General features: G+C 34.2%; 1 protein-coding gene across 3 annotated transcripts; it reads left to right on the top strand.

The window, feature by feature from the left end:
- Positions 1 to 4,054: 4,054 nt before the first annotated feature.
- LOC131067411 (U-box domain-containing protein 45) lies at positions 4,055 to 11,729 on the top strand. Of its 3 annotated transcripts, XM_058002401.2 has the most exons (7): positions 4,055 to 4,361; positions 6,118 to 6,375; positions 6,581 to 6,649; positions 8,168 to 8,353; positions 8,725 to 8,832; positions 9,204 to 10,459; positions 10,598 to 11,729. In XM_058002401.2, the coding sequence occupies exons 3-7, from the start codon at positions 6,593 to 6,595 to the stop codon at positions 11,382 to 11,384; spliced, it is 2,394 nt and encodes a 797-aa protein (XP_057858384.2). In that variant the 5' UTR covers positions 4,055 to 4,361; positions 6,118 to 6,375; positions 6,581 to 6,592; the 3' UTR covers positions 11,385 to 11,729. The 3 variants fall into 3 exon arrangements, with proteins under 3 accessions (XP_057858384.2, XP_057858383.2, XP_057858382.2); XM_058002400.2 differs by lacking the exon at positions 6,118 to 6,375 and having other exon boundaries at positions 6,586 to 6,649; XM_058002399.2 differs by lacking the exon at positions 6,118 to 6,375 and having other exon boundaries at positions 4,056 to 4,361.
- Positions 11,730 to 19,704: the final 7,975 nt, after the last annotated feature.

The following is a 19,704-nucleotide window of genomic DNA, read 5'->3' as shown; positions in this document are numbered from 1 at the left end:
CAGTTTGCCAGGTAACTTGAGTATCTAAAATATATCATGGTGTGTGCTTAAAGTGTAACATTGAGCGAAGTGTATGCCCCACGTTAAAGCAATTGCGTATGCCTTATTAAGAGCAATAGTTTTAAGGTTGCATGCATCGAAAAGATAAGCATGTTACCACAATGAGATGCCCCCAAGAAAAAAAAATCAAAGGATAATGGTCACAAAACATATGGGAAAAAACACATAAGGGATCCGCTAACTCTGGGATTAGTAATGTGCTTATGATAAATAATGTATATAAATTATAATTATATTGAATTGACCTCATCCCCCAAACGTAATGGAATTACAAACACAATGGAAGAAGAGCACAAGAGATAACAAACAAATGCCTTTTTAAGTCAACATAGAAGATACCAAAAAGAGATCTCAACATTTTGCATCGTCCCCAAGTGGACACCACAAAAGCGCATTTATGAAAAATAACACATGTACGACATAACATAGATACACCATACAAAAGAAATAGATCCAACCTCTTTATTACCTTGCACCAACAGAGTAACAAGGGTCATCCAAAGAGAACCTAACATAACACAAAAAAATGTCAAGCAACGCAACACAGGGGGAAGCACATTATGAATAGGCAAACATAACAGAGAATTTATGACATGAATGAAGCTAGTCAAGAAAATCATCTACCTCCCAATCTTGCTTAACATCATCTAGGGATGGTGGACAAGATGCAAGAGGATCCACTTTGAGAACAACAGATGGAGCTACTGCAAGTTCCAAACAAGGACAATGCTCTAAGGATGAATCACTTTGTTTGTCACTAGGAGCTAGGGTTAATGCTTTTGAAAAATGTGAAGATAACTCATGATTAATTTCAACAAGCTCATACATATCATCAAAATCATTAGAACCAACACTGTTAGCATGAACAACATTATAATCATCCATATCATCATCTAGATTAATGAAAATAAGATCTATAACATGAAAAGAAGTTGAACCATCATTTTCTATTAAGCATTTTTAATTTAGGTGATTTGAATTGAACTTCCTCCTTAGGGTTAGGTGAAGGTTAGAAAATGGGACCAAGTCAACATTTCATCTCTCTGGGGAGGAAATGATTTGGGAAGCAATCTCACGAAGCTTAGCACGACGTCTTCATCAACATTCTCTTACACAACGATTCCTTTTAGTTTCAGTCAAGACTTGCGAAGGTTTAAGGTCAATGGACATATGATTCTTTTCTTCCCTTATAGGGGAGGAATAGAAGAAACCCCAATAGTTTAAGGTTTAAGGTCAATAATTATACTATATAGCCACACATCTAATAATATAAGGTAGGTAAACCCTTGACCTAAACATTAGATATTTTGAAAAATATAACTTAATCAAATATTCCACATACTATTGGATTCAACATGATTTGCGAAGGGTTACATGTCCCATTAAGTTAGCTTCTCCATATCCTTATAAAGACCATAAAATCACATGTACAATTATATAATAATCCATTTCTTTATTTATGTAATAGTTTAGGCCAATCATTTTTAATTTGAACAATTTGAATGATAATTTATTTTTGAATTGCTCAATAAAAATTTAGTATTTTCTTATGTCTCAAATTCCATATCTGTATATATGGATAATTTACATTATAAGATTATAATATAATCATTTATATAATTATAATTTTGATATTCATTTTTATGGAGAAGTTTTACTTAATTTTATTAAAATTAAAAATATAAATTTAAAAAATGGGTGGTACAAAGATACATTAAACTTTCCTTAAAAATTTCAAGAGGGAGAATTATTAATAGACATCCCAACCAACCAATGAGAGTTCCCCTGGTCCTACAGATTTTTCTTATCTTTAGTCATACGTATTCATCTTTTAATTATAATAGACAATTTTAATGTATATTTTTTCTCAACAAAAAAGTTACAATTTAATTTATAAATAAGATGAAATTTTAAATATTTTAAAAAATAATTCTAATATAAATATAATTATTGAATAGATAATACAATTATTTTTTTAAAGATTCAATTGTATCTCTTGTGCCCACACATATAGTCTAAAATTACTAAAATTAATAAAATCCAACCAATCAAAATAATATAATTATAGCATTAGAAAAAGATAAATATTAAAATTTCAAGAATTTTATTTTGTTTATTATGAAATTATTATATTTAAATATATAATGCCTCTACAATGACATCAAAATGTCTGTAAACAAAAAATCATTTTTGAAAGAAATTGACATGCAAATGATAGGTAAATGCATGAAATATGCCATGCTTGCTTTTGTGGAGGTATTAATTTATTACTCCAAATAAAGTAGAACCCTCGCCACTTGTTTCCATATTCATAGTTTTTTTGCATGCAAGACTTTAATGAATTTGTATTCTTGATGTTTAGTATTTTAAAAAAACATTTATTTTACAAATGATTCTCTTTTATTATAAGATATCTCTGACCAATTGTTTTCATGTTTATTGACCTGATTTCTTTTCGATAATTTTTATCTTTTATTTTTAACTTTATCTTACACAAATTTTAAGATGCCTTTTTTCACCATCTATTTATTCTATGAATAATCTATTATTATCCTTTTAATTTTTTAAAATAATAAAAGTCATATTTAAAAATATATTTTCTATTAATGAGGACCTAATAATAATTCCTATGTGAAAATTTTAAATGTGACCATTTTTATCCAAGTAAAATTTGATGTTATTTCAGAAAAAGCAAATAACATGATGCAAGGATTAATTACGAGAACAATAATAAGTGAAACTTTTTCCTTGTCGGTCACGTACAATAAATTTTAATCCAGAATCAAAGTATATCGAGGTTTGAACACGACCATATTTTTCTACTTCAATAATGAAATTCATAAATTTAGTAGTAGGAGTAGCTCTATGGGTTGGTTGGTGTTGGGTAGATACGAGGCATTATCATTGCCCTATATAAATTCATTTCCTATTTAGATAACTTTTCTATATTTCATTATTTTAAATTTTATTTAGGAAATTCATAAAATTATATTCTATAATTTTTGGATAAAATAAAATGTATTTGATATTTAAAGTAGCATAATAAAGGCGTTGATCTTATAACAAAATAGTTTGGAGACAATTTAATGAGTTCAATATGTCAAATTAAGAGATATTGCAAAAAAATATCAAAAATAGTCTTAAGAGTATATAATCATCACGATAATAATATCAACAAAAAGTGACGAACAAAAAATACCAAGAGTTGGGGTCCAAATAGAACTTGAAGAGTTCCTTAAGCTTCTCTTCTTCATCACCATCCTTCACAAGTTCCTTATCCTACAACGCATAGAGTAGTCATTGATCTGTGCATGACTTTTGAGCTGAATTTGGAAACGTTCACCAACTTCTTTTCCAGATCCAACACTTCAACATTGAGCTCCACAAATTCAACAACAATATTATACAGGTGTGGACAACAACAATATTATTACTTATGATGTTTTTTGAGCTTTCCCATCATCCCCAGTTTCATCATACTCATCCTAGATCTTTTTATAATTGAAAATGTAATTAAAAGATCTTTTTATAATAAAAAATATAATTAAAAGATTTATATACCAAGTAAATGTTTGATTAAATTTAAAAAATTTACAAACTCTCTATATATATCATTTTTATTATTAAATTTATTTTCATCATATTTATAATTATTAAATATCTTTGACCATATATGCCAAATGGCTTTCCATGCTTGGAACACCGTCATACCATTACTGTGGCACCCATATCCCTTGGGTAGTTCTTACATACATGTACCATAAGGACTGTGAACATGAGGGCCCCACAAGCTTTGAATGATAGACAATGGAATCAATGTTATATATTGAATAAAGCTATGAAAAACAAGTAAATGAAAATATACAATGTATTTTAAAAGGACAGATAAAAACCATTGGCCATCACATCTAACAAAGTGATTTTTGGACATTATGACCAGAGGAATCCTAAAAATGCAAAGCTCCAACGAAAAATAATATTCAAATTTCTCAAATCTTTTTTATTAAAGATGGGAAGGCACGTCCATTTGTAGGCTATGTTTTATTCTAGAAACGAGTGCCTGCCTACATTTAGATTTAGATTTAGAGGGAAAAAAACAGGAGGCCCAAAATAATTCCCATGTGCGTGTTTTAGCTAGCTCTTAATTAGCTAATATCTCAATGATATTATCGAGGCATTTCCAACTGGAATTAGTTTACCTATTTGCTGATTGAAACCTTAAGCTTCAGCTTGAATGCATCATATTGGAGGAGTTTTGTTCTGAGACTAGGAGGTACCCGCTGCTTCATCTAGCTTCTCAGGTTTGATTTATTTTCTCCTCTGCACTGATCTTTACGTTAACTGTATTTTCCATCTGCATTGAAGCTCAGAGTTTTCTTATCACTGCGTTCTTGCAATAGGGTTCAGAGCCATTATAGGTTATGAGTCTTATTCAGCTGGTTTTGATTTGGGTATGATTGGTTTGCTTGGTAATGGTGTGTTTTTTTCTTTTTCTTTTGGGAAATTATATCTCTGGAATCCATGGAACTTGTTGATGTATGATTATATTTGGAATTGTTCTGAGATTTGGTTGAAGGGGCTGTCCGGGTGGTCTTTAGTGGATGGAAGACTAAAGAATGAAGGAATGGATTACCATTAGGTCAGCTGGTATATTAGACTTGTTGGGAGTAGGTGAAATTGTGCTTCAGAGAGTCAAGCTATGCTAAAAATTATGTCTTTCAGAGAAAAATCTATAGAATGAATATGTTGATTAGTATTTAGATTGATTATTGTAATAGGCTTGTTGCAAGTCGGTGAGGTTAGTTTCAGACCGTGTTGCTATGTTAAAAATTCAGTGTGTTTTGAAGGGTGAATTATGCCAAAAAATATACGTTTGTTTCAGAGGGTTTACCCATGTTTAAGAATCTATGCGTCTTCCAAGGGTCTACATGATAATCAATTTTTGTTTTCGAGTGTTTTTTCAGGTTAGCTAACTACATTATTTAGATGTTATACCTATGCTAAAGATTCTGCCTGTTTCACAAGATCTACCTATATTCAAGGATCTGTTTGTTTCAAAGGTTCTACCTATGTTCAAGAGTCCGTGTGTGTTTTAGAAGGCCTACCTATGTTTGAGAATCCATATAACGATCTTCTCATATTGCATTGGTCATATCACTGAACTGACCAGTTTCAAGGGAAGGACCTCTGTTAGTGATCACCTCATCTCCGGCACTAACATCATTGCCCACCAGTGCTTATGCATGCTTTGTGAATTCCCTTTAATTACAAGCTTGCAAGCTTACTGTGTAGTATATCGGTTGGTGTAGATTTCATATCAAGTGAATGCCTCTTCTCCTCATGCTGGATGAAATCAAAAACTTGGTGCTTATGTGTTCCATGTCTAATTTGTATAAGAGTCTCTATTTTCAAAGTTTTTAGCTCTAGACTGTTCCCAAGAAAATTCTTTTCTTTTTCAGGGATTTGGCCTGTTTGTCTTGGACTGACCTGCAGTAGACCATCCAGAATGTAGTACAGCATACATCATCACTCTTGGGTTCAGTTCTATTTTTCTGCCAGTTGGCCTTCACCTCTATGCTACTTTCTACAAACACTACCTTTTTTTTCAGTTGAGGGAGTCGTCACCTGAGAACCCCACTATGAGAAGAATATAATGGAAACTTCAATACCTTGACTGAGATGGCAATGTAAAGTGATTTTAATCTCATAATACTTAATAAGCTAGCATTTTCTATCATACTGCTCATTTCATTTTTTATCAGTATGATTTTAGCCTTTCTCGAGCTAGGTCCTTTCCTTCGTCATGTAATGATCAAGAGGATTTCCATGGCCATATTTTTGGGTCAAGATTTCTAAATTTTATGTTTCACTTTTCCATTTAAGAGAATATAATGCTGTAGAAATTTCATGTATTTACTCCTGGATGATGTGGGTGCTCCTTCATTTGATGATTTTGACAAATTATCTTTTGTAAAATACAATCCATTGTTTTTCTTTCGGTGATTGTCAACTCTGGCACTAGGCAAACATCCTGGCTAATACTTGTCCTTGCTGTAGAGAATCCCATGAACTTCTTCACAAAGTGGAAAGTTGTCATATGAAAGAGAAGGAAAGGGATGGACAATTTGTTGATGATGATATATTTTCAACAATATGTGTGTAAATCGTTTATAAACATTGCAAATATGCTGTGGACAAATTCTTTCTTTCTTTTTGGCACAAAAAAAGTTTTCTTCATCTTGGAGCCAACCTCAATATCTTAAAATAGAAAGGGGTTTGAACACTTATAAGATCTGCACAACCTGTATTTTTTGGGTAAATATCTTTGTAATTTGTTTTGCAAAAACCTATTCTGGGTTTTAAAGTGATTCGATAAAGATTGAAGCTTTATAATTTATAGCAGGTGCAATTTAATAAAACTTGATTGTTTGAATAAAAAATATATACAGTCACACACACTCACAGAGAGAGATGTTGTGCTTATGTTTCTGCTGGTTACTTATACAATGAAATAATGCAGTCCAGTGCTTTGATGGAGAGAATAGAAGCAGCTGTAGAGCAAATCTTCTCAACTGCTAATGATGCAAAGGTATCTTTCTCTAGATCTCTAAAGCGCTCATCTCAAGTAGATGCATTCTTGCTCACGCATTGTTAGTATCTATGAAATAGCCTGATGAGTAACTTTGTGAATTTCGGCTTTTGCTTGTGATCAATACTTATGATTGCTTCTGTACATGCTAGTGACTCAGGATATTAAGAAAATAATCATTATGTTATTGCTATCAGGATTCAACTATGTAGTTTTCGAGTCAAATTCATTGACCCATGTTTCATGAGTAGTGGTTCACAAGAAACCATCTCTCATGAGAATGAATGGTCCACTTAGCACTCATTGCATCAGTGAATAGTTTATAAGGCACAACACTTGCTGAAGGTTTTGCAAATGGGGTTGAAAGCTAAGTGGGTTTAACCTTGGAGGAAACACTGTTGTGAAGTGTGCTTGATTGTGAGTAATACTGGGATGGGTGACCTTCCTGGAATGCCCAATGATTCACCTCTATGAGCATGCAATGAGTGCTAAGTGGACCATTCATTTTCATGAAAGATGGGTTCTTGTGAACCACTCCTCATGAAACATGGGTCAATGAGTTTGACTCGAAAACTAAACAGTTGAATCCTGATAGCAATATCATAATTTGACTTGCTGTGGAAAACATCTCCTACTTATCAAAATAATCGTTGTTCTATGTGTAGAAAAAGATTGATCAGTTTTGGTTATTTTGTATTGTTAGAATTTATTTCTTCTACCCAGGCTTTAACTGCAAGATCTGTCTATTTCTCTCAAGTATAAACCTTCTATTGGTTTTGAAACTAGAACTAGACCTATGTGAATTTGGCTACAGTACTTCTCCTTATACCTGAGTGACTGGCCTTGAAAGCAGCTGTTTTGAATGTTGCCTTAACTGTTTTGTATGCATTGATCCTTTTTTAAATTCAACCTGTTGCCCACTTGGTTTGTCCATAGTTCATGATAATGGCTCTCATATTTTTTTGATCTGGGGTATTATCATGTTACTTTTTCTTTCCATTCTTCTGTCTGTCTTCTATTATTATCCCCACTTTTTGATCTGGAATATTATTGCTTTGTTTTCTCTCCCAATAATCTGTTTTCTTAAGTCTTTGTTGGATTTAGCTGGATTATTTGGTTGTCAGCATTTTCTCATTCTTCCACATGCAACAGCGTCTCTTGGTATTTTCTTCCTCTGATCTGTGGGTTTTTCACATTTGGTGAAGCATTAATTAATAGTTCACCTACTTGATATTCAAAATCTAGGAGTTAACATCATGTGATATGACTCTTGTGCAAGAATGCATTTATATGGTGCAGGAATACCTCTACCTGAAGCTATGAGTGATTTTATGTTGACCTTTGTATCTGAAATGCAAAAGTTTATTTGGTTGCATGATTGCTATGTACTGTCACACTTTGAAATTATTTTTTGTGTTTTGTTTATTGAACACATAATAGGGAGTCCATATGAGAGACAAAGAGAAGGAACTCCAATAGTTTTTTGATGATTTTATTTTTTTACTCAAATATGTACAGCTACATGGAGGAATGTGTAGGCAACTTGCCAGGCTTGTTGGTAAAATGATGAAAATCTTTCCTGCCATAGAAGCAGCTCGTCCAAGGTGTAAGTCAGGCATTCAGGCGTTATGTGCATTTCATCTAGCACTTGAAAAGGCCAAATCCCTTCTTCAGCATTGTGGAGACTGCAGCAAATTCTACTTGGTATGTATTTTTTACTCCATCACCAAATTGGCAAAGATTGTCAACTTATGGGAGAAAAGAAATTTGTTAACCTTTAAGTAAATTTGGAAGAAGTAAATGAATTAGATGCGATAAACTTACAAGCTGCCACAAGAAGAGTTCCCATAGCCTGTTAAATTATCTAATTAGATACAAAATGGTTGCTGTTTTTCTAAATCCGATTTTGAATTGATTTTCCACTCGTGTCTCTTGCTCATGGAAAATAAGATACCTGAGATGTAATTAAATTCTGTTTACTCAACAAAATTATGCTTAATTTTTCAAATATGTACATTCCATGGATTTCTCCACAATTTAAATATAAATTTGTCTCATATGTGATACATTGCCAGGCGATAACAGGGGATGCAGTTTTGGTCAAATTTGAAAGGGTCAAAGATGACTTGCTTCAGGGTTTGCAGCGTCTTGAAGTCATTGTACCACATACCTTAGCTTGGCAGGTGTGAAGACTGTAAATTGTGTATATTTATATTATTTCATGACTTTTTTCAGTACTTGCATTTTGAATGATATAAGGGTGAAATATTTGGATAAATTCTATACTTCATAGTTTTCCTTTTTATAGGTAACTCTGGAGGTATAATGGTTTTTCCATTTATTATTTTATTATCTACTATCTTCTGATTTATTTTGATGTTTTAACTTTAGTGTTCAAGCATTTTGTTTTGATCTATACTAAAAGTCATCGGAAAGATAATTTTTGAAATTATCATTATGTGTTACTGTTCTTTTGAGAAGGTGCAATCAAAATCTTATGAAATGGTATATTATTTAGTATTTTATATTTACCAAAGGCCATATTTTTGTGCAGATTACTGAAATTTTCAAGGAGCTTGAACAAGCAAAATTTGCTCTTGAGCCTACAGAAAAAGAAATTGGTGATGATCTTATCACATTACTGCAGCAGGACAAGGATGCTAGTGGTCTAAATGATATATCAGAACTAGAAGCTTTCCATCAAGCAGCTACAAGGCTAGGAATAGTATCTCCTAAAACAATTTCATTGGAGAAAAGAAGTTTGAGGAAGCAACTTGATAAATCCCGTTGTGAGGATGATAAGAGGAAAGAATCAATAATTTCATACCTCCTACATCTTCTAAGAAAATACAACAAGCTTTTCAGAAATGAATGTATGGATGATGTCGATTCTCAGTACTCTGATCCATGTTCTCCATCAGTAAGAAATTCTTTGGAGGAAGCTCATGTTAGTGGCAGAAGGAGTGACCAGGATGATTCTAAAATTCAGTCATTCAAATTGGTTGCCAAGGAAACTCTTAGAAGTTCCGTAGGAATGTTGCCAGCAGTTCCTGAAGAATTTAGATGTCCAATTTCCTTACAGTTAATGTCTGACCCTGTGATCATTTGCTCTGGTCAAACATATGAAAGAGTATGCATAGAGAAGTGGTTCAGTGAAGGTCATGATACATGTCCAAAAACACAGCAAAAATTGTCGTATCTTTCTGTCACTCCTAACTACTGTGTGAAGGGATTAATTGGCAGTTGGTGTGAGAAAAATGGTATCAGAGTTCCAGAACCACCTCCTCCACCTTCTTTGCCTCTGATATACTGGAGATGGGACCAGTCAGATTCCATGAAAAGTGTTGCTGATGGTCGGCTGAAAAGAGTCAAGGTTGGATTATCAGAAGATGACCAGGTTGCAAATTTTGACAAGGGAGATGCTGTCAGTTTATCAACTCCCACTTTAGATCATAACATCTTCTCTGAGTCTGCAGTTTTCCCTATAAAGGGCGAATTGATACAAATCAGTGGTACAGATCCTTCTCTGACTTATGATATGGTTGATGCTCAAAATCTAGAAGAACATAGTACTGAAAAGTATGAAAGATTGCTTGCCAACCTTAATTCATCAAGTTTAGAAGTACAGTGTGCAGCTGCAGAGGAAGTTGCGTTATTGTGTAAGGATGATAGTGCTTGCTCTTATATGGGTGCCAATCATTTTATTTCCGCTCTTGTGAAGTTCTTGCAGTCTTCTGTAGATGTACTAGATACAAAGGCTCAAGAAGTAGGAGCATCGGCCCTTCTCAAAATGACTTGGAACAATAATAGGTAGACAATATCAATCTGACACGTTGAAACAATTTTTGGCATTTCATTCAACCATCTTCAGAAATCATTTTTAAAAATGTATTCATGTAATTTCTACAACAATTTTCTTACGATATTCTTCAAATTTGTATTTTGTAGGAACAAGGCATCAATTCTATCTTCAGGTGTAGTACCATTGTTATTGAATCTTCTTGATTCAAAAACAGCTGAAGCAGCATTGGCAGTTTTGTTAGCCCTGTCCAGTTGGGATGACAATAAGGCAACCATTGGTTCCTTGGGAGCTATTCCTTGCCTAATTAAACTACTAAGATCAAACTCCTACCAGTGTAGACAAGATGCTCTCAACACATTATATCATTTATCCATAAATGCAGAAAATCAGTCCAGAATGGTGTCAGCAGATGCTGTTTCCAATATTGTTCATCTCCTTACTGTCTGTGAAGTCGATTTCACAGAAATATGCATCAGCATCTTATATAACCTAGCTTCCATTGAAGATGGAAGAACAGCGATTGCTGATACCGATGGTTGCATTGTGACCATAGCAGAGCTGCTTGACACAGGCACCCCTAAGGAACAAGAACAATCTGTGGCTACCCTCTTGTTGCTATGCACTAAGAGCTTTGACCATTGTCAGTTAGTTTTAAGAGAAGGTGTGATTCCCTCTTTAGTTACACTTTCTGTTACTGGGACTCCATGGGGAAGGGACAAAGCACAGAAACTTCTACAGCATTTTAGAGAGCAACGTCAACGAGATGCTTCCTGGCTGTCTCCTCCTAAGACTGTATGCAATCCAGAAGAATCCATGAATAGACAAGCCTCATCTAAAGAAAAAAGAAAACTATATAAGTCAACTTCAAAAAAGATTGGCCGAACTTTGAGTTTCTTTTGGAAAGCCAAGTCATTTTCTCTGTACCAGTGTTAGCATGTACTGCTAGTAGGGGCAGAAGCTATTGTCATTATGGTTCAGTATGAATTTTGTCTTGGTCAGCTTCTTTGCCTCGTGGCTTCCTAATATGCTGTTTGTACCACCAGGAGAGAGATCACTATTTGTTGCAGCAAAAGTTGGCTTTGAATCATCAAGCAGGTTGATGATTCTTTACTTTTGTTCAAATGTTTCAATGATTAAACAAAAAATGCGGAGTCCCTGGATCTTGCAAGCTTGTATAGAGGTAAAAACAGAGATGCACAGATTAGTTTCTTCAGGGCATACTTTTCTCCTTGGCCTGTAAACCTTGTAAAACATAAAATGAAAGTAATTTTTGCCCAATGTCACTCTCTCATTCAGCACTTCATTCTACAACTAATACCAACAATAACGAAATAAGCATTGACTTGTTTAACACAGCATCTTAAGCATATGATTAAATTCCAATTTCTGATTTTAAGGTTTGAAGTTTCCTAATTGACAGTCCTTCACTGAGGACGAGTATACAAAACCCTTTTGGTTAGCTACAATAACTTAAAAAATATCTAGTACTCTTTGAATGTAATTCTTCTGAATTTTTTAATGAATACCAATGGCTTACTACCAAAAGTGCAGAGGTGTACAGCAACAGAAAATTCTATACCAGGCATCATGCTTCAAATGTACCTCCATAAGACTCCATACTAGACACCATGCTCTAAAAGTTACCTCGTTTGCTTCTTCTGTAGGAGCTTCGTTGTTCACTCATGTAGTTCTAGAGATCGCTTTAGCTGCTACTATACCTTTGCACTTATTAACCAGAGCTGTATTTATTCTTGCTAATCTTTCTACGCGAGTGTCAAAAAAAAAAACTTTTTTTGTCTTTGATGCTACTGAGTTGGTTGAATTCCAACAAGAAAAAAATTCTTACCAATTATAACGAAAGCAGCTTGTGCTTTGTGAGAGGTAATTGTAGGTAACTAGCCGAAGGCCCAGGTTAACTCATTTTAGTATAATTATAATATCGATAATATAGGCGATCTTGCAGGTATCTTCATGAGAGCTGCTTTTTGTCTTCTCTTGCATGGCCTTGGTATTGGTTGATGTATTATCGGTCTGTTGTGGGCCTTATTTAGCAAGTGTTTTAGACTGTACAAATAGATAAACTATAATGTTTCACTCTTGTTTAGATTTTTGATTGTGGAACTTATTTCTTGAATTATGGAAATGACTTGGTGTGCAACCCAAGCATGTATGATGGGAACGCACCAATAGAAATTTGATTGCACGAATTTGCTTGTCTCAATTTCTTGATATGTAAATCAAAGTTAGGATTAATAGTGTTCAAAAATACTTCTGGGATTTTGTTGAATTCTTGGGATGAGTGATTCATCAGCTTCATAGTAATGATAGAGGACAATATGCAAACTTGCAATGCCATAGGATGGTGTATGCTAATGTAATTCTTGAAAGCATAATACAATACTTCTCTTGTTAGCCCTAACATTACTTCATAACTTCCAAATGATTTGAAAATGAGTGGATGTCTTTATGTACAAGATATAACATAATTCGATAAAAATGTAAGGTTGACTGACAACAATTAGAAGGGACTCAACAAATTTAATTAAAATTAAAATTTTATATTTATAAATGCAAAAGTGGCCTAGGTCAAGTCTATAGCTATGGATTTGGTCTAGGATGATGAATGGAGAGATTTGGGATTTGAGATCAATCTTCGGGTGAGTGATAATGAGATTGGGATGTAGTGATGTCATGAGTTGAAGTAGAATGTTCTACTTGTATGCTAGTCATTACATTAAGGACACTAATCAAAGTATGCCCAGACCCTAATGGAAAGGGGCATGGGCATGCAATTTTCACCTTGACATTTTTTCCCACTTTAATGTGCATATTAACTACTAGGTGGATGTATTTAAAATTAAAACAAGTTGTCAACATGAAAATTAAATATTTTTAAAATACTCAGAGATACAAAAGTGCATTTTAGATGTTCTTCAACTTTCCTGGAAATGAGTGTTCCATCAACTCGCTATGTGAAGAACACAGTTATGGGAAACTCTAAAAGTGTGAAACTTAGTTTACGGATCAACCTCCAAAGTTAAAGATCAAATCCTTATAGGGTTTTTAGTAAATTCTCAATATCATACCTAAAAGAAGAGAAATGAGGATATATAGAAATGAATTCCTATTCTAATGTTGGTAATATGTCAATCAAGGTCGTTTTACCTATCACTATAGTGAGAAAGATGTATGGGAATGGTCCACATATAAATAAAACCTAAGCACTTTGACAATTAATTCAAGCATTCATTCATTTCATATATTTATATGCTTATAGTTATCAATATTCAACTTTGTGTACAACAAAATGTTTAGAGGCTAAACAAATACAAAAAGATTGAAATTCTAGACTGTTAGGTCCTACTTGGAAAGCTAATGTATTGAGAGGGGAGGGGTGAATCAGTACTTCAAAACTTTTCTTGATAAACAGTTTTGTTGATAAACACAAACTATATATTGCTGATCTCAAAGATATATAATATTGAAACATAATCACAAAATAACATGCATCAAAATATCACTCTATAACACAATGATTTTTGGTCACGCAAAAACTCTTGGTTAGAGAGAAAAACTGCGGTGGGGATGGCACCCACAACTTCACTACTGCAGTAATCAAGATTGCTCGGTTAGAGCTAAATGTTTAGCCATTTCTGATAGCTTACCCTGTTAGGAGTATAAAGATCTTTAGATCTACCTTGCTAAAGGATTTTACAAACACTTCTACAAAATGTTGTCCCTGGTTAAAGGCTTTACAATTTATAGACTTTATTAGAGTCTTTTACCCTGTTAAAGGTTTCTATTACAACTTAATATTTCAATCAAAATCTTTACAAAATATCTGCAACTTCACATCTGAAATGTTATGGCAGACTCTATGCGCTCAATATAAAATTACCTTGCTCATAGCATTCCTCGGTAATTGATAAATCAACTCGGTAACCACTTCTGTATACTCTGTTCCTTAAACTGTTTTCTGAAACCTTCTCGGTAACCTGTGATTATCTCTATCAATCTTCTTCCTTCATGCTTGACTTAATCATTCCTTTGTCTCTTCACTCTTGATTGACCCTACACGTGACCACTCATCTCACACTTCAAATACTCAAATCATTCTATTTATATAGATCTCGGAAATGGTGATCTGTTCATGCTTCGATCATATAAACATGTTTTATTGAATGAATAAACATAGAAATTATTTCATTGGATATTCTTCCTCAAAATCATACAAAATCTTTAAATGCAATTTCCAATGTAGTAACGGTTTCATCTTCTCGAATTATGTAACACGTTTCACATGTGTGTCCAACTTCATTGAATCTGGTAACACATTTTCACTCGGTTCAGATTAACTTGGTATACCTTCTTTGCTGCTTGGTAAATATATAAACTTTACTCAGTAGACATTCTGCATATGTCTCGGTTCACAGCTCGGTGTATATCATCTCGGTGACTTGTCTCTCTTCTGTAACCGACATCGGTGGCCTTGGTGTTTACCGACTGAACTTTTCGGTAATATTAATTGACTAGTGTATATAGAATGACTTTGGGCATAAAACTAATGACAACTTAGTAAATAGTAACATAGACTTCACAAGTAAAATAACAAATAGATATGACTCTACATATTAAGCTAGATTATGAGTATGAATGCTAAAATCCCATCTCCAGACCTAAGTAAGTGGCCCCACATTTATACAACTCAAAGAGTGAAAAGTGAGAAAGAAAGGTAGGAAATCTCATAGAAACCAAGGGCCATCAAATCAATATTTGTTAGAAGATTGAACTTTGTCCCACAAATATGAGGTTCAGTAGATTATCCTTTTGTATATTTCTAAAACATCTCCCCCTTATTTGAATTTGGCCCTTGTTAGAGTATTGTGACATTAACCTTGCAGTCTTCTTATTCATTCTCTACATAATCATTTGTCATAGTTTGACATGACTGTGGATACTTTGGAGTAGCATTTAGAGGAGACATCTTTTATTCAAAGGAGATACTTAAGTCTTTGGATCTTGCTCTTCATTCATCTTTACTAGATTTTGGATTTTCATTCTCTAGTGTGGCCTATAACTCCTAATTTGAAAGGGGCAACTTTCAACATTGACATGGGGCAATTGAGCAGTTTTTAGAGACATCCTACATATTGAGCTTTCTATCTATGCATTTGTTTCAAGAATGGGAAGATCTCATGCATACACTTTTGGTTTTGTTTATTCTTAAATCTTACCCAGTTAGGGGATTTAAACTGTTGTAATGGTCAGAGAACAACACGTTCTTTGCTGATATGGTAATAGCACTGCTCTGCTTAATCAGATCCTTTTATGCTCCTTTATGCCTTCACAACATTCTGCAGATACACCTTCTGGTTCGACAACAACAACTCACACTTAACCAAATTTGCCAACACAATTTACAAACAACTCATCGACTTTAAAAATAAATACAATAGGTTGGTAACACAACACAAAACCTAAGATCTCATAGAGATTACAAACATATCGATTCAATCTTGACCGTTATATTAGATAACAATCAACTGCACATCATTCAAGACAACTTTGACCACTCCTGGATCACTCTCGGATCACCGCACATTAGATCTTGTAGCTCATCACACGTTTGTCACTCCATACTAAGAAATTTATCATTCCTAAGATAAACAATTATCTCTACATGCGAAATCCACTTTGAAACTCATCATATGCATCATGTATACATGGCATCTTCATCTTCGATCATCATTCAATCATAGATCAACACAACAACCGATTCTCCAAGATTCATCGGTTAGGGTTCAACTTATCAACGGGTTAGGATTACCGGTTTATCACTCTTATTTAATAGTAATACTGTTTTCCTTCATTGCTTCACTACTGGTTGCTTTACTGTATCACTAACAGTTTCAATACAACTTCATTACCGGTTGCTATTGACATCAATGACAACACTATACTTCATTAATCCAATCTTCATGCAATGCCAACATTCTCCCCCTTTGGCATTGACGACAATACAAATATCAATACCACTTGATTGTGATGATTGAGAGTAAAGCATATACATAGAATAGGAATCCTGGTTTACATTTTCTCCATATACTCTCCTTCAACTGTATCTCCACGTCTTCAGCTGGTAACTGGCTATCAATCATATACAGTTCTTCTCCCCCTTTGACAACAATGCCAAAGTCAAGGTAAATCATATAGTTTCATACTTCGCGATTCTGCAACTAGCTGCTCCCCTTGTGGAGTAGCTCCACTCTACACCAATCCATCTTCAAGATTTTCAATAGGCTCTGGGATTGATGTTTTCCATATATGCTTAATTAACTTCATGCAGGGGTACAACCCCTAACTTACCTCTAAGATACTCAAATGTAGCCTTAGGTAGAGGTTTAGTAAATATATTTTCTAGTTGTTCTTTTGTAGATACATGCTCTAGTGACACATCTCTACTTTGCACTTTCTCTCTCAGAAAATGATACTTCAACTCAATATGCTTTGTTCTAGCATGCAACATCGGGTTCGTTGAAATGTTTATAGCACTTGTGTTATCACAAAAAATCCTTACCGCTTCTAATATCTTCAACTTGAAACCTTTCAAAATGTGTTTCATCCAGATTGCTTGTGTATAATTCATGTATGCTGCAACATATTTAGCTTCTGCGGTTGATTGAGAGATACAACTCTGTTTCTTGCTGCTCCAAGACACTAATCTACCTTCAAGAAAAAATGCTCCTTTGGTTGTACTCTTCCTGTCATCAACATTGCCTACCCAGTTTGCATTTGTATGGACTTCCAAATCAAATTTGCATGCATATGGATACCATAATCCATAATCAATTGTACCTTTCAGATATCTGAAAATTCTTTTAGTCGCAACCATGTGTGTCTCCTTCGGACTTTTATGAAATCTGGCAACCAATCCAACTGCATGAGCAATATCCGGTCTGCTGCGAACAACATAATGTAGTTTCCCTATCATAGACCTATACTTTTTTTCATCAACTGATGTAGAATCATCTTCCTTAGATGATTTACAACCCGTAACCATTGGTGTTCCAACTAGTTTATAGTCTCCCATTCCAAAAGTCTTCAACACTTCTTTCACATACTTGGATTGTGTGATAAAAATTCCTTCCTTCATTTGTTGAATTTGCAAACCTAGAAAACATTTTATCTCACCTACCAATGATATCTCAAATTCACTTTTCATCTCATTAGCAAAGTCATCACACATGTCATCGTTACCTCCAAAAATGATATCATCCACAAATACCTCACTAACCAGTATCTTATCTCCTTCTGTCTTGAGATATATGTTACTGTCTTCACTGGTTCTATGAAAACATATCTTCACTAAGTGAGAGTACAATCTTTGATACCATGCTCTAGGTGCTTGCTTCAAACCATATAGTGCCTTGTGTAATTTGCACACCATATCCTTTGCTTCAGTCAAAGCATAACCATCTAGCTATTTAACGTAGACTTCCTCTTCCAATATTCTATTTAGGAATGTTGACTTCACATCCATCTGATATACCTTGAATCCTCTATATACTGCAAATGCAAGTAGAGTCCTTACTCCTTCCAATCTTGCAATTGGTGCAAATGTCTCACCATAGTCTTCACCTTCTTCTTGTGCATATCCTTTGCATACCAGTCTGGCTTTATTTCTGACCACTACTCGATCTTCATTCGGTTTATTTCTGAATACCCATTTTGTACCTATTACATTCTTGTTCTCCATTCTGAATACCAATGTCCATGTATTGTTCTTCTCAATCTAGTCAAGTTCTTCTTCCATTGCCTTTATCCATTGTTCATCTCCAAAGGCTTCTTTTGTTGTTCTAGGCTCAATAGTGGAGATCATACAAGAGTTCTCTCATATCCCTCTTCTATTTAATACCCCTGAATTCATGTATCCAATAATCTGATTAGGGTTATGATTGAGTCTAACATACCTTGGAATAACATGATTATGGTCTTCAGGTTCTTCTTCTTCTACAAGACCTACTTGTTCCGGTTGAACTGGGGCATCGGTATTCAGTTCACCAACTTCTGTCTTGATGGGTTCTGGTTCCAAAAACAATATGTAAGTTTCTTCTTCCTCCTTCTCCTTGCTGGTTTCTCCTGAATATTCAAGAAACTCATCTATTCAGACATTAACACTTTCAATGATCTTTTTAGTTTGGTTGTTGTAACACTTGTAAGCTTTGCTCTTGGTGGAGTAACCAAGAAATATGCCTTCATCACTCTTAGCATAAAACTTACCAATATAATCACCTCTTTTGATAAAACATCTGCTACCAAAAATCTTAAAGTAAATGACATTAGGTGATCTACCATACCACTATTCATATGGTGTTTTATCCTTACCTCTTTTAACTAGTATTTGATTCATTGTATAAACACCTGTGCTGATAGCTTCTCTCTAGAGTGTCTTAGCTACACCTCCTTGAATTAGCATAGTCCTAGCATCTTCAACTACTTACTGATTGTTCCTCTTTGCAATACTATTCTACTGTGGTGTCCTAGGTGCAAAAAGATGCCTCTTAATTCCATTGTTTTCACAATATCTAGTGAATTCATCTGAAGTAAATTCACCACCTTGATCAGTTCTTAAGAACTTAAGCTTTCTTCCACTTTCATTTTCAACTAAGGCTCTGAATGCCTTAAACTTGCTAAAAGCTTATGTTTTTTCCTTCAAGAATGTGACCCACATCATCCTTGAGCAATCATCAGTAAAGATCATGAAATACCGATCACCTTGAATACTCTTAGTCCTCATTGGTCCACAAACGGTATGAACGAAATCTAGCAAATGTCCAGTTGATAAATATTTGCCCTTGAAGGTTGAGGATGCCATCTTTCCTCATTGACATTCCTTGCACAAAGAATTCACCGGTTTGTCCAACTATGGCAAACCTCTTACCATTTGGATTTACTGACTCTTACAATGTTATCAAAGTTTATATGACAAAATGTCCGATGCCAAAGCCAACTATCATCAACTTTTACAATTAAGCAACTATTGAATTTAGAATTTAGTTGAAACAAGTTACCTTTTGTATGTTTGCTGGTTGCAATCAGTTCACCTTTACTTTCATAAATCTTGCACATTCCATTCTTGAATTCCAATTGGTAACCTCTGTTATTGAGTTGAGCAACACTCAAAAGATTGTTTTTCAATCCTTAAACCCAGTAGACATTATTTGCATTGCTCTTACCATTTAGAGAGATGGAT

Source organism: Cryptomeria japonica, chromosome 9 (assembly GCF_030272615.1).
Source record: "Cryptomeria japonica chromosome 9, Sugi_1.0, whole genome shotgun sequence".
Lineage (NCBI taxonomy): Eukaryota > Viridiplantae > Streptophyta > Pinopsida > Cupressales > Cupressaceae > Cryptomeria > Cryptomeria japonica.
Note: the sequence above shows the minus strand (reverse complement) of the source record. Positions and strands in the feature narration are given on the sequence as shown.